This window comes from Anomalospiza imberbis, chromosome 7, assembly GCF_031753505.1.
Source record: "Anomalospiza imberbis isolate Cuckoo-Finch-1a 21T00152 chromosome 7, ASM3175350v1, whole genome shotgun sequence".
NCBI lineage: Eukaryota > Metazoa > Chordata > Aves > Passeriformes > Viduidae > Anomalospiza > Anomalospiza imberbis.
In genome coordinates, this window is record NC_089687.1 from 10,088,237 (window position 1) to 10,104,708 (window position 16,472).

General features: G+C 39.4%; 1 protein-coding gene across 18 annotated transcripts in view; it reads right to left on the reverse strand.

The window, feature by feature from the left end:
• Positions 1 to 16,472, reverse strand: part of KALRN (kalirin RhoGEF kinase) — a 475,447-nt gene that overhangs the window by 243,077 nt on the left and 215,898 nt on the right. For all 18 annotated transcript variants that reach the window (XM_068195349.1, XM_068195340.1, XM_068195344.1 and 15 more), the window contains 3 exons: positions 15,374 to 15,496; positions 8,407 to 8,598; positions 1,575 to 1,706 (listed from right to left, as the gene is read on the reverse strand). In XM_068195349.1, coding sequence (XP_068051450.1) covers positions 1,575 to 1,706; positions 8,407 to 8,598; positions 15,374 to 15,496 — 447 coding nt within the window. The remainder of the gene's footprint in view (positions 1 to 1,574; positions 1,707 to 8,406; positions 8,599 to 15,373; positions 15,497 to 16,472) is intronic.

Here is a 16,472-nt window from a genome sequence, read left to right on the forward strand (position 1 = left end):
GAGAATCTTTTTAAATTTTTCAAGGACTGTGCAAGGAGACAAGCAAAACAACCCAAGTTAGTCACATCACTTCACTTATATCTTATTTACAACATATTTTTAAGTATTATAAAAGTCTTAAGCTGAATGGACCCACACCCCATGACTTGCAATCCCAATAAGGTGTAAGTGCCAGTGTTGCATTTGTCAAAGCAAACTGCTGCTGGACTCTGGGAAAGTTTAGTTCACCACCTGACAGAAAACACATACACACTCCTATCACCAGTTGATATTCCTGGCTTTGTGTTAGGAAAAGAATGGGCAGAATGTAAATGCTTCTGAAAGAAGCTATGTAACCTTGGGTGAACCAAAAGATAGATTTTGTTGTGCTAGTGGAGACATCCCATGGCTACTCTATACAAAGACAGGGAATAAGTGAAAATCTGCAGATATCCTTTATAGTGGGCCAGGAAGACCTCCAGAGCCTTGGAAGTGACAAGACTAATGGTACCATCTGTGAAACAAGCACAGTTTGCACTAGGGAAAAAAATGGAGTTTGGAGAAAATCTATCATTCCTCCATGATGACCAGAGCAAGGCATGAGCAAGTGGGAGATACAGATATATATATACACACACACCCATTTTATATATATAAGTATTTATGTATATGTATTTATATATGTATATATTCTGTCCTGGAGTCTTCACTTGATAATTGACTAAGTATAGCAAACACTACCACAGTCCTCCAGTCCAGCTTGGAAAACCTTGCAAGGAGCAAAATCCCTCCACAGCCAGGGAGACACTCCAGTACAGCACAGTCCAGAGAAACTGACTTTTTGTCAGTAGCTTTTACTTTATGCTGTAGCCTGAATGGGGAAAAAAGCAAGTAAAGAACTTCATGTGGGTTTTTTTGACAAAATTCCAGAGAATTTGTCTCAGCATTCTTGGCATCCTCTTTTAAAGGAAAAAAGCACATACCCTATTTAGGTCAGAGCTATTTTACAACAGTATATACAAATACATCTCAGATGGTGCTTAGGGACAGGATTTAGTGGTAGATGATAGTTTTAGCTCAGCAGTTGGACTCAGGATTTTAAGGGTCTTTTCCAGCCTTAATGATTCTAGAATCTATCTAAAGCAAAGTATTTTGAGCATTTGTTGCAATTAGGACTTTACATCTCTTTGTTTTGTACATTGAAGGAGAAAGCCTTTGGCATCCTTTGAGCCATTAGCATACCTGTGCTAGAGCCAGGGCTCATCCACAGAAGGAAAGCAAAAGGGGTAAAGGTGCTGGTGACAAAAAGGGGCTCCCATTTCAGCAGAGATAGCAAAATGGCTCTTCTTTGGGGTGCCAACAATGGTTCTAGATTTCATTTCTGTATGATTTCAGATTTGTCCAGTTCTTTCCTTACAACCAAATTGCTGAGAAATCATGTATTACAGCCTGGGACTGGGTCTGACTCTATCTTTGAAAGAACTGCAGGAATGGAAAGGAAATCCTTCCTCATTTAAAAAAGCTAAACACCTAAATGCAGCCACGTGTCTGTTATCACTTAGCAGATACTCGCATTTGCTCTGGGGAGCACATACCTCTGTGTAGGCCTGTGTCACTTGCTCGTAGAGGGTCTGGTGATGGTGGATGGCCAGTTCCAGGTCTTGCATTTCTGAGGGGAGGCCTCCATCACTGCACATTTTGCACCAGGCATCCACACCTGAAAGGAACTGAAACAATTCCAGCAACAGTGAGCAACAGTGACACAACACAACCTCATCAACATTAGAAAATTTTGCAGAATGCCACACATGACTGCAGCAATGACTGAGAAGAACAGAGATGTTACAAAGGATTCCTTTTGGGCATCTAGGAAAGGTACATTCCTGTCACCTCCTTAGTACTCAAAGGACGCCTAGGTCCAAAGGAATGTTTTCTGTTTCCTCTGGATTAAAAATAAATGCTTATTTAAGCAGGTTCAGCAAACATCCATTCTAAAAGCCTTTGCACACCATCAGGGAGGCTACAACACTGCATTCCAAAAACATGTCTAGAAAAAACCACCAGTGTGAAGCATAAAAAGGGCACAGTGACAGCTCCAGCTGCATTTGGCATTATCTCATCTGTCTGTCTTCCTTCATTTACCTGTCCTTAAAACTACTCACATGAGGAACAGAAACTCCCATTTAAAATCACTGCTGACATTAATTTCAGTGAAAGACAAACAGTCTGCATTCAAGGAGCTCCCATCCCAGGTCCAGCTCAGTGGGGTTACTATTAGGATGCCAAGGCTTTAAGCCCCTGTGTCACACATGCTTCTGGCCCAGGTCAGCAGTGATCAGATACCATTCCCATCTGATGGCTGCCAAGCAGCCAGCACGAAATGAGCTGCTGGTCTCAGTCCAGTTCCTGGTGGGCAGATGTCCATGAAGAGGGAGGAAAAAAAAAAGCATTGCCATTGCAATTGATATGGTTTAGCACCTTGGTTGGAAGCCTTAACAGCCAGCCAGAAACTGAACACTTTGGGGTGCAAAGGGGTGGAAAAAAATATTTTAATACTCTAATGGCCTCCAGAGCAGTGTTGATGCACTTTGGCAGAACAGACCGAGGAAGCTCTCCTGGGGGCTGCCTATTCTGTAAAAGAAAAGAAGAATTTAGTCTCTAAGACTCCCACCCTGTTTTTCTTTTGAGCAGGGCTTGTTTCAATGACACAGCTCACATGTTCATATTTTGTCCATACGAGCTGCCCAATGCCACCTCATTATTTCTCATTAATTCTTTCTCTTCCTCCATCTTTTTGTTAAACCAGCCTGCCACACCTTGGGCTATTTATAAAAAAGAACAGCTAATTATATAACAGATGTAGTGCCCTGTAGGATGAATGTATAACACCATAAAAGCACCCCGGGATCACAGCTTTGTCACCTCCTGAAGTGTTCACCTGTGGCTTGTTAGTTAAGCACTCACTTGCAGCATGAAGGGCTGTGAGATTCAAAGCAAAGAATTCCAATTCAACCCTGTCTCTGGCATCAGCATCCTTTCTTATTGGTAATGTAAAGCTATTCACCATGCTGCTGTGTAATCAAGGCTATAAAGTGTTTGCACTGTAAACACTTCTGTGCACAAAGATTTGGTGACAAAAGATGAATTCCTAAGAGTTCATGTCTACAAAGTACAAACCTACCAGTGACGACTGTGCTTTCTAGAAAGCTAGAGGCAAGGATGGCAGGTTCTCCTGCACTGGTTTGACTTATGATCTGTTGAATCTGTTCAGATGAAATCCCCAAACATCCCTGCATAAAGCTGAAGTCATCACATTTTGTGCCAAAGTAATGGAATTCACATAATTTCTAATGCAGTTTAAGAGCACAGAGCTGGGATCAATCCCTTTTGGGGCTGTTCCATGAACCTCTTGGTCAAAACAGTGAACAAAAGACCTTTACACCTCAGAGACTCAGCTGCTCCTGCAGCTGGGATCACACTGTTATGGTTCTTATCAAAACTGCTGAACTCTACCCATTTCAGTAAAAGCTCTTACAGTTCTGTTACTCATCTATTGTCACATCTCCAGACTGTGATTTGCACAGTACGTGGGAGAAGTCTCAAGAAGATCCACTGCACACGTCCACCTTGCTGTTCTGCATCTATCTTTTGTATATAGACAATGTCACAATTACTTTGTTAATTTTGCTTCCACCCCTAGCAAGAGCAGATGACATCATCTGTTTTAAAAAGTTTAAAGGGATGCAGCCTGTCAGTGTTTGATATTCTGAAACAGTGCGAGTGGTCTGAGCTGTGTGTGCAGTCATACAGGAAGAGAAAATAGGGTTTTTTTAGGGATTGTTGCAAAATGAAAAAATTGTTTGCAAAAATGCAGACCATAGTGCTGTTGATTTGGATAGTTTCAAAAGAGCTGCTTTGTTAATTTTTATTATTTGTCACACATTCTGATAGACAAAAAAAATATATATTTAAATGCAACCCTTCATGCTAGAAGGAAATTCTTATCAAAACACAAAATCACCATTTGACTGAGTTGCAAAAACTTGCATTTGAAATTGTAAATTACTAACTGTTAGTTTGGAACAGGAGTCATTACTGTCTACTAGAACTCAATACCATTTAAATGAAATGCTTAAATTCATAATTAGTTTATTGACTAGAATATCTCCTATTGGGAACATAAAAACCCCTTAAATATTATTTGAAATGACAGGCTAAAATAATTGTCCATGCTTTACAAGGATTTAAGAAAGATTAGGAAGAATGTCTCAAAAAATAAAGAAGTCCCTACAGTACCTTTGTGTCTCTGATCCAATCCAAAAGCATCTTTAAAATGATGATCTACACTTCTAATTCTCAACCTGAGTTGCAAATGCTGCATGCAAATTCTAACAAGTAATAAAGGATTCCCAGACTTCTTACTAATTTTCCTCAGGGACTGCTCTGCTGTACCAGGTGGTTGCTCCAAAACACAGCTCAGATATTTTGTACTCTGCACTTCTCTGTCCTTTTTGCCCAGGCCTTGCTCACTGTTTGCCTCTGTGTGGAATCTGCAGGATAACCAGTGTGGTTCTCCAGGACCCAGAAAATTTAAAACAAAATTCTAGTGTGCTTTCATGCCAGAATGGCTGTGGGGAAAGATAGGAAGACGACCATGAAGCCATTTTCCTCAGTGACTCTTAATACCTCTTGCTACCCTGAATTTTTCAATTTTTTGTATCAAGCTACTTGTATTTTTCCTGATGCTGTTCCTGGAATTTCCCTTTATATTTTGGTCTTAGCCCTGCATCTTATCAATATTATGTCTCTTCTCTTTCTTCTCTTCTCTTCTCTTCTCTTCTCTTCTCTTCTCTTCTCTTCTCTTCTCTTCTCTTCTCTTCTCTTCTCTTCTCTTCTCTTCTCTTCTCTTCTCTTCTCTTCTCTTCTCTTCTCTTCTCTTCTCTTCTCTTCTCTTCTCTTCTCTTCTCTTCTTTCCTTGCCTCATACAGGGGAGTTGAAGATGTGCTCAGAGAGATCCAGGCAGAGCTGAGAGATGAGAACAGTAATCTTCCTGTTTGGGCAGTAGAGTAATATGAAACAAATGGTCAGGGGTCACTTTTCTGAGAATTAGCACAAGTATCTAGTGTGTGCACTTAACACCTACTACCTTAAACAGTAATTCTGCTCATGAACTTCTGAGGGCAGACTCTGACCCAGAATTAATTGGTTGAGATCTCCTGGCCAATTCAAAACATTAATTTGTTCATTCTGAGAGGACCTGTAGAGTGAACATCTTATGAACACTTTAGCCCATTCAAAGATTACATCCAAAATGGGGAGGACATCTGTGTGGGTGCTTCCCCCATCTGGTGGATGGTGAGCTGGAAGCTCATCTGGAGTAAATCAGCAAGCTCTCTTGAAATCTCAGTGAGATAAGACATGTTGTCCTACATCCTCCTGACACTTTGAATAGCTTCAGACATATATAAACCTAGAGAAGCAGATTCTCTTTTGCTCTAGAATATCTCCACGTTAGCATGAGAATAGGAGGGGAAATTTTAAAAAAGAAGAAAAAGAAAAAAAAATAAATAGGAAAGAAGGAAAAACCACCAAAGAATTGAGAGATTTGTAGCAGGTGGAATGATAGCATATTTGGGAAACACCTCCACTGAATCTGTTGACTGGTACCTTGACCTGGACAAAGCGGTTGTTTTGAGTGCAATCTACTGGCTTTTGATCAGACACTTGTGTTGAAGACTGCCTAGCTGGAGGCTAGGTTTGTCTTGTTCTCTTTCTTTTCTTCTATTTTTTCCTTTTCTTTGCTGTTTCCTTGATGATGGTTTAGTATGTACTAGTTGTGCTGAAAAATTTAAGAAGGACAAGTATGTGCACACACACAAAAAAAAAAAAAAAAAAAAAGGAACGTAAATAAAGCATCCAAGAATCAATTCAGCTGAGTCCCATTCATACATGCCACATGTATCTGCAATAAAAGCCAGGAAAGCACTGTGATTCTGAGGCACATGAAGACAGATGTGAGGTTCAATTCCCAGCAGGGTTGACTTAGCCTTTCATCCTTCCAAACCAGACAAATTGCATTCTGTGCAGTTTTCTGTGTGGGGTCTTTAGGAAGAGACCTGTAAAAAAGAAGTTTCTTCCTGCTCAGCTTGCATATTATAGATATTTCATAAATCTCTGTCCCCAGCCAACAGCTCCCTTACAGGCTGGGGTGTGCCAGAGGCTGAAAGATTATGGTCCTAGAAGACTGGCTTCCTGTTGGCATCACAGAGACCTTCAATCAATAGGAGGGAATGAACAAAGAGACTGCAGCAGCTTATTGCACTGGAGAAGGAAAGACAATCTGCACCAGAGATCCATGTGAGGGAAGCAGGGATTCACTCTGGGAGAAATGGCTCCATCTGCAACAAGATTACCCTTTCTGAGAGAACAAAGGGAGCAAAAATAGATTTGATCTGCAACAGAGGAAATAGTGGGTTTATCTGTATCTTTGCTTCACAATAAAGCCCTATTTGACAGTAAGCCCCATTTATTGTAAAATAATGAAGCCCTGATTTGAGTTTAAAAAAAAACCCCGGCTGATGCCAACTAATAAAGAGTCACATTTGGAATGAATATTTGATAGACAACAGACTTAGTTACAGACCAAATCGCAAACACCTCACTATTTATACTATACAGAGGTTAAATGACCAAATTATTAGCTCAGGACATCGGTTTATGCCAGAGTTACTGAAGCAGGGATAAAATTTTAGTCCTGGATCATGGACACAGAGACACCCACATTTCTTTTCTATAGCTGAGTTCACAGGTTTCACTTCAGCATTTCTCTTTCACTGAATTTTCTCTTGCTGCAAGTGAGGAGCAACTGCTGGCACAATTAGCAGTCTGTTAATAATGAGAGATTGGCTCCTGTCAGACAGCACAAACTTCAGTTTGTTGGGAAGAGGTGCCAGGCAGGTCAGTATAGTTTTCTGCTTTATTGCCTTTCAAGCTGCACAGTACCTCAGCAGCTCCTCAGAAACAGCAAACAAGACTGCCACTTCAGAAAAATAGAGGGTCACTAATGGAAAAAAAAAAAACAAACAAAAAAACCCCAAAAAACCAACCAATAAAGCATGAAGTAGTAAAAACTACCCCAAACATAACCAAGCAAAGAACCATCTAATTCATTAATAAACCCTAACATTTTTATTGTGACTATAGACTGCATATATATCCTTTCGTTGATTTTTCTTTATGAATATATGATGATTGACCAATTATTAACATGAAGACTACACCTAACCACTACAGTGCCCATTGTAAGGAGATGAAAGTTTTTGTACTGGACATTTTCTTACATTATCAGTCCCATCAAAGGCACTGAGAGTGCTTACATGAGTAAGTGCCCAGTAGGGTGAGTAATTGCTCTATGCTATTGCCTGTTGTCAATAAGAAACATGGAATTAAGAAAAATCCATTGTGATTCTACAGTCAGAAACAAACAATAAGGAAAATCTTTACTCTTTAAGATAACCTTTTCTACACATATATTCTGGCTTAACAGTTTTCATCTTAGCTCTTACAATTTTGTCTTCAGATGCTTCAAGTATGGGGTTTTTTTATAAATATCAAGCACACCCACTTAGTAGCTTTGGTATTAACTACTTGGAAAAACAAGCACCCAACAACACTGAGGAGAGCCCCAAAGCAGTGTTTGTCACTGGAAAATGAATGTAATCAACATATCATCGATGTTGAAGCATCATCATTAGGTGAACCTGGCTTAAATGAAAAAAAAAAGCTCAAAGTTTATTCAGTGACATTTTAAATCTTTATTCTAGCTATGAACTATTGAACTGTTCTAGTAGTTGTTAAAGACACAAAATAGAGTTCAGGGGTATGGAAAATTTTCTTTGATGTTCACGGCTGTCTCTGAAATCTCTGTTCAGTGAGGTCTAACTAAGTCTGGGGCTATGGAGAGCACTGTAAATGTTAGAATGAATTCTGTAATATGCATTAACAATAATATTCTTTGGCTCCTAGAAATTGCCTGCTGGTCTACACCTTTGTCATGTGTGTAATATTCCTCTGCACATAGCACATATACATGAGTGCAGATACTGTTTTCCTGACCATAATCATCCTGAATTTATTCACAGCACTAATGAAATATTATAAATAAAACAGCTTGTTAATGCACCAGTGTACTTCAGTTATGATCAGATTCTTTCTCATTACTAAAGTGAAAACATAATTTCTTACCCACCAGGGCACACGGGCCATTTTTAGGGTGGAAATATTACTGTTTGTTTTGGGACACTGAGCCCCCAAGAACAAAGCTCCCAGCCTCACTGCACATAAGCCAAAAACCATCAAGCAGTAACTGCAGCATCACCTTTACTGAGGTAGCACGGGACCATTCTGCCTTTCCCCAAAGCAACTCACCTGTTCAGCTTTCTGGTGGAAGACAGCAGACATGGCTAAGATGGTGCTGCGCTCATCCAGAGCTGCAGCAAAACTCTTCCACTCTTGATCCAGCTGGCTGGATATTTGTTTGATTTGCTGGGAAGCATAGTGGCCTGCCTCGGAGAGCCTTGATGCCACAGACATGATTCGGTTGATGTTGACATAGGCATTCTGAAAATTAGAAAGCACACATAAGTAAAGAGAAGGAAGAACTGTGACCACCCTCTGCATTCATTGCACATTCCAAACATCATCAACTGGAGTAAAGCCAAGCAGTTCAGTGAGAGCAATCAACCAGCTGCTTCAATATGCATGAATAGCAGGCATTCTACCTTCCACTCCAAAAACACATCCCTCTGGATTCTTTCTGTACATCTACGCCATTATCTAACACTGCTATCTCCCCCCCTCTCCTTGAATTTATTTATGTAAAACTAATTTGCCATACTTCAGCAATTCACTTGCCTGCTAGGGTGTACCCATTGCTTCTATATTATTCCCAATATTTTTGTTGCATTAATTCATATTTCTGGATGCTATATCCACATATCATAAGTAAAAGGTTTGCTTTATGCCCTTTGAGAACTGTCTGATAATCCTTTATAGACATGTAGTCTCAACAAATGGAAAAGTCTTACAGAATTTAAAAGAGCTCATAAGGCTATCCTATAGAAATATAAGTGTTTCCATAGAAATGTCTATTACATTATGGTGTTCCGTTATCTGCAGGCTATTTTAAGCTGTTCTCCAGCAAAGATATTATTTAACACTATTCTGCATTTAGAAGGATTCAAAAGCCTCTAAAAGGGTAATATTTTCTGTTCTTTCCTAAGAATTTTCCATTATTGTTTTTATTCAGCCTTGAAGAAGTGGAAGAATAGTTTTTTCTCAAACTGAACCTCGGATAGCAATGTAAGTGCATTACAATACCCCCATTCTGCATAGGAATGTAAGCTGAAAATAAATTGCTATCATGACAGTGTCCCACAGTGATGCACCATCACAAGACAAATGACAGCTGTCTTGCAGATTCCTGGAAAGTCATTTGATGGAAGCACTTTTCCTTTCTCTTTCCTCCTCACCAGAGGAAAGGAACATCTTAAAATTTGAGTTGTTTTGCTAATGATGACTTACTGCTGCTTTCTTGTCTCTCTAAACTATTTCCAAAGGGCTTTATAAATTTCTGGGAGTAGAATCTGTAAGACCCTCAGGCACAAGGACAGACATAGCCCTGATGATTTTAGCAGCATTACTCATGGGCAAATAATAAATCAGAGATGGAAGTGTTTGTTGGAGCAGGATCTCATCAGAGTGAGTGGGAGCAAAACGTGGAGAGGTATCTGCCAATCCAAACATGAAATGCAACAGAGCACTGCCAAGGTAGGCACAGGTCCAAACTAAGTTGTAAAGCAGGGCAAAGTATGTCTGCAAAGTGTGTGGGATAACTATGAAGTACATTCATCATAACTGTAGGTGCTAAAGGGGAAAAAGATTGGACCCCAGCCCTTTGAGCCACTCAATTCTCCCTGGTAGAACCATGACTGTGACAACTGTCACATAAATGACATAGATCTAAAGCAATGCCCAGCTTTCAGTCTTGTTTTTCCCCTCTTATCACAAAGCCTTTTTTTGAAAAATAGATTTGGCTCAAAACTGTTAGATTAATTTTTAAGAAATAACCATCTTTTTTCACTACAACTAGAGAAACCAATCAAAACTGTTCTGGAGCTTAAAGTATACAAAAAAAAGACACTATGATTTGAAATTTTGACCACCAGCCACAGTCCAACATGTCCCTCTAGGTTAGAAACTGGAAATCATACTAAATGTTTAAGCCTTTTTCCCAGAAATCCTTCATGAGTAAAAGCTCAGCCAAGATAATTTTGCAACATTTCAGGTTAATCCTTTTGGTGGAAAGTGGTGCAGCATCACTACAGGTGCTAAAACTTAGATGAGTTGTGCCAAAGTCATGGAACATTGCTGTGTTTGAAGAAAAAGTTCCCGAAGAAGTTTTGATTTCCTGTAGAAAATGGTTGTTTTCATCCTGATTTTGTTTATTTATTTTTATTTTGTTATTTATCTTGGCCTCTGCGATGCAATGGGCATGGAGGGAACAGCTGTGAATTCTGTGGTTCCCAATGGCTCCAGTGCACAGCTGTGTTAACCAGCAGGAGGGTAAGGGAAAGTTTAGCTGAACTGCAGCAGATGTTCTGAGAGTCTAGTTCTTAAGTCAGATTTATATATTGTTATTCTGTTGTATTTTTATACAGGGATAAGGATGAAAATGTCTCTTTCCTATATGAGATTTTTTCATGGAAGGGTACCAACCCACTAAATCCACAGCTCTTTTCAGCAGGAAGCAAGGAGCAGTTTGGGAATCACCAGCTCACACCTCTATTCTTTGTGCACAAAGTGGAAAAGGCTCAGAAAACAGAGAATCCTGAGCTTCTCCTGCTCATTTTTGAGCAACAAATGCACTCAAGTGCAACCCATCACCTGTGATGGGCTCTTCTGTATTGCTGTTGCAGATTGAAATAAAATGCAGTATGGCCTCAAGGCAATCCATAATTTACTTTCAGGAAAAAACCCAACATTTAACTGACCATCCACAAAATGCAAGGTATTTCTTTACCACCTGGAAGAAGAACAAACATTGTAAGCCAGGTTTTTTCTTTCATCTTTATCTGCCAATGTGTAATGTTCGGAAGTAAAATGGAAAATCTATGCTGACGAAATTGGTCTGTTGACATTTCACAAAGTTAAATCTTCCTTTCCCTCTGGTGTGTTCACTTCTATAAACTGAGTGAATTGAGATTTTTTTTCTATGTCACTATTATATAGATCTTTTAATCTTGGTAGGAAATAAATTCAATAGAGCAGCTAATGTCTATGACTTTATTTTTCCTTTAGGCTTGGAAAATCCACAATTACAGGTGCATGGGAAGTCTCACTTTAAATTTAACCTAACCTCATCTTTCTTCCAAAACCGAGAGGGGTCCAAAGAGGACTGCAAGGGATCACTCATTTATAGCTACATAAGAGCACAATAGGTCAAAAAATGAGGAAATAATAATACAATGTCTAGAACTAAAAGCATTTCAGTTGACATTCTGTTGTCATGACACTAGGATGCATTGAAATTTTGGCTAATATATACTTTTCAGCTTTGAAAAAACGTTATTTCACATATACTTGCACACTTTTCAAAGGCACTTCTCATGTTAGAATTATTATTTTTTTTTTTGCAATATTTTATCAAAATCAGGATGAAAAAACCATTTTCTACAAGAAATTAAAACTTTTTCGGGAACTTTTTCTTCAAACACAGCAACGTTCCATGACTTTGACACAACTCATTATTTCAACTTTGAAACTTTAGTCCAAAAAAAGGGGATTTTTACCTTCTAAAAATCACTGGGCTGGAAAACAAAACAAAAATTTCCCCGCAGGTACATGGATATCACGATAGGTAAGAGTTTCTTTTACAGCTTACAAAAGCCTTGAGCAGTGCCTTGAAAGCTCCCATTCCCCTCCGTGTCCACCAACTCTCAGGCCATTTCTGTGGCCCAGCCAAGCCCTGGATTGTGGTCCCCAGCGTGTGACACAGCTGTCCCTCCAGCACAGCGAGCACTGTGCACGTCCAAGCCCCAGCAGGCGCGCGGATCAGAGCCCTCAGCGTCACAATGAGCACGGGCAACTGTGCAATGATCCCCCTCAGGGAAATACAGTCCTTCATCCCTGATCACCTCGTGGGCATGCTGGGAGACCTCCCCTCTTAATTAAACCCTCCAAGCCTGGCTGGGACTACACTTTCTTGTGACACACTTATAAAAAGAACGCCTGACACTCACAAAAGAAAAATGAGCAGTGGAAAGCATTAAATCTGCAAGGAATTTGGCAGTGTTCATCTCATTTCCTAGAGGACTAGGTGAGATACTGTGATGGCAAGCACCAAAGGTGGGCTACAAGAGAAGGGTTCTGCAGTTTAATTGAAAGTAAAATTTGATTACTGAAGGGTTTTTTTTTTTAAATAAAATTAAAAAATAACCAGTTTATACTGTGCTACTGTGACTTTAGTAACTATATGTGAAATGAGCCTAACACATAAATCCAAAGCAGAATGTTTCAGTGACAAAAAAAAAACCCTCGTGAGACATATTTAAGACCTTTAAGTTTCTATAACAAGACCAATTTACACGTAGCCTGTGTAATATTGGATGGCATTTTAGCTCAGCCTACATACAGAAAAATACCATTAATTGAAGACAGATATTGGGAATTTTCAACAGATATTATTAGCCTTTGCATGATAATTGTAACGTGCTAGAAATATATTGTGATTTAGGACAACATGGATCCTGTGTGGTGTCAGGTAATTCCCTGACAGCAGGACAGGCAGCAGTATCAGCACTGAACACACCCATTTGTGTGCAGAAAGCAGGAGCTCATAATTTAAGGAAGTTACCATATCCAGGCATAAAAAAGTCCAGGCAAGGGAAATACAAATAACTTTAGTCAAAACTGGCATGTATACCAGGTATCCAAGTGTAGAGCTACACCCAGTATGGTTTGTGCCATACTGGAACACTGAGGATTTGTTTTCTAGTGAACTTATTAGATTATTGATATTGCTTGAAAAAGGTCTCAGTTAAATATTCATCTTTGTGAAAAGTATTATTGCTTCAGTATAAACATTATACAGCTGTGATAAAGGGTAACAATTTATTTTGAAAGTGAAGTGAAAACAAGCACTGCCTTGAATCATGGGGAAAAAAATAATCTATGCTCCTTATTTGAAAGAAAAATACCACACTACAGTTTATTACCTCAAATATATTATTTCCCCACATCCCACATTGATCATTTAGAAGGAAGAATTATTATAGTAACAAACAGAGTAGCAAATTGTTTTTCCAAAAAGGAGCTTTGGTCACAGCATGCCTATGGAGATGTACAGGAAGATCATGCAACAAAAGGCATGACCCATTAAACATTAGGGGTGTGCATTTTCTAGAGGAACTGAAGACTGTATTTTAATTATTATTAGTTATGCCAGGATTAAAGGACAGTAGGCACAATGTAAAGAAAAAAACTCAAACAACAAACACAATCAAAACAAAACACCTTAGAGATCCAAGATCTGATGCAACTTTCACTGAAGTTTGTAGGCTTTTTCCCAGTTAAACATACAGCCATCTTTAGCTACTTTCTCTTCCTCCAGATCTCCAATAGATATTGATTTTAATTTATTAACACAACAAATAAAAATTCAATACCATAAAAAAGCCCAAGCCCCACAACCAAAAAAAAGCGCCTCAAGATTTAATTATTTTATTACTCATACTTCTGAGTTATAAACAGCTGAGCTATTCTCAATCCAACAGTTGCTGATGTATTGTATGTAAAAAGATCCGGCTAAATTATAAATCAAATTTCTAGCAAAATAATTTAATTTTCAGTTAACAGCAATGATCTCTTTCCAAGCCTAACTCCCAGTTATTTTAAGAAAATAATACTAGACAACATTATTTTACATCACCATATTTTGTGGTATTATTAGCACAAAAAAAGATAAAGGGAGATCCTCAAGCCTGACTCTTCTAATGGTATTTCTGAAGAATTATGACTGAATTTGCATATTTTATAAGTCAAATGAATTTTAATGCACTCACCTCCAGGACACATTTACTTATTGGGACTCTGAGAGCAGCAGTGTTATTTGGAAACAGTGTTATCCTGGATATTGCTAGATGGCACTGTGAGGGCAAGTTTAATTATCAGGTGCCTAGAGCCTGGTTTTCAGTGCTCTGTTCTGATATAATCACAATAAACACATTAATAGGCATTACAAACGTTTCTCATCTCCCACTGTTATGCAATGCCCTAGTGAGGCACAGTGCTTTAAGTGGGGAATAGCTAGCTAGGTGGAAGTGGCCTGTGGAATTCAGGCCAGAGAAGTTAATGACCTGACCTGGAATTTGGCCAGAATCCCAGGGTTAATGCCTGTAACCTGATGAAAGCAGTGTGGGCTCTTTCACTTCCTCGGGTAGTCGGGATCTCTTTTTCCCATTTCAGACAGCTGCTCCCCAGTGCCTTGCCCGTGGGCAGCAGAGCAGGTGTGGCTCTCCCGTGACTTACACCACCAACTTCAACCACCTCCGAGGTGTCAGCCCCCGTGCTGGAGCCTGACCCTGCACAGCACGAGGAGGTTCACCTGCTGGAGGGCTTTACTCAGGGCAAGCTTTGCTGTGGTTGACAGTGCTCAGAGAGGGCTCATCTCTGCACTGCACAGGTGCAGCAGGGGGTGCGCATGCATTTTGCTATCCCACTGCAATGATCAAAACATCAATACATCCTGTCCTCATTTCTGTGCTGAAAGCAGGGCAGTTTCTAGGACAAATACCTTATGTCTAGTAAGAATAAGAAAATGAGTAAAGTACTTATAAAGGTATATTGATGTTTTTTCTTTGTTGAAAAAGAAAGTTAAATTGAGTTGCATTCAAAAGTTCTGACCAATTAACTGAAAAAGGCAAAATCCCACTGTGGCCACAACTGACAGCTTGATTAGTGTCTCCTTTTCAAGGTTTTGAAAAGCACCTTATATATAAGGTGTATACCTCCACCCTCTGTCAAGGGAGAAGTATAAACTATTAAAGTGCATCCTGCAGCTCTCATTAATTCCCAGTCAAAGAAATATAAAAAATAAAAAATATTGTATTTGCTCTCCAAAATGTAAACAAACTCCGCAGGACTGAGCTGCTCTTAAGTCAAGGAAGTCACCATACATCGGTGTCTGGCTGGACAGGGCAACACCCTGCTGCTGCCCCAGCCAGCCTGACCTTCCTTCCATCACCTCTCACAGGTCCCTCTTCCCTGAGCACTGGAGGTGGCCTCCTGTGCTGGCCCTCTCCTCCCTCCTGTGCTGCTCCCAGCGCCCTCAACTCACCATGGAATTCATGGCAAAGTGGTTGTGCTGTGTCTGCAGGTCCAGGGCGTGTTGGTAGCTCACACCGATCTCTGTGTGACTCTGCAGGAACAACTCTTTGTTGTGGCTGATCCAGTCGAACATCTAGAAGTGTTCACACAAGAGAGAGGGGAAAAAGACAGAGTTAGACAAGGAGGGAAACAGTAAGAGACAGTGCAAAATATAAAAATCATCTTCTGAGATAGATGTGTATGCAACAGAGCCAAAATCATCCCACCTATGATCCTCAATAAAATAAACTGTTGTTGAGCAATGGAAGCATTGAAGTTATCACCAAATTTCACTATTAACAGAATGATAAGTCAGGAAAAATAATTTATTAAACATCTTCAGTAAGCTTGATCCCACAGTCTTTTTCTATAAGTAATGGGAATTTCATATATAGAAAAATGTCAGCAGAGGGAACTATAATCAGGGATTGCTTCATTGACCAAAGATCTAGCAGTTGATAAAGTACTTTAAATTCACAAATGGACCAAAAATTCCATAAATATTACTAATGCAATTTTCTCAAACCCCTTTCTTTTTTATCTATATATAAAGTTTCCAAATACTACATTCAAAGAGCCAGCTGACTTCCTACACTTTTATTTCCTAGATCTTTCCAACTTCAAAGTCAGAACCCAGCCTATCTGCCACTTACTCTTTTTGGGAACAAAGAGAAAAAAAGAAAAAAAAGTATTTTATTAATATCTATAGAGAGCACACATTTCAACTTCTTCCACTTCCAAATGTATTCCCAAGCAAAATGGATTGTTCAGTACTTCAGACACAGATAGGAATATATTGAATAAAGCTGATGAAACTCATTTCTTATTCAGAAGCACGTCAGTGTGACATTTCAATCTGCAGCCCATTCATTCATTATAAGCTGTCAGAAGTCAGCTAAGAGATAGTACATTTATGTTTTTGCTTGTTCTGTGTTGTGCTAGAGACTAAATGCATTCAAAGTGAGAGCCTTTCATTCTTTATTCCTGACTGCAGCTCTGCAGGCAATTGCAATCTCAGATCTCTTCTTTTCTACAAACTTTTTTTTTTTTTTTGCAGGATCCCTTTAAAA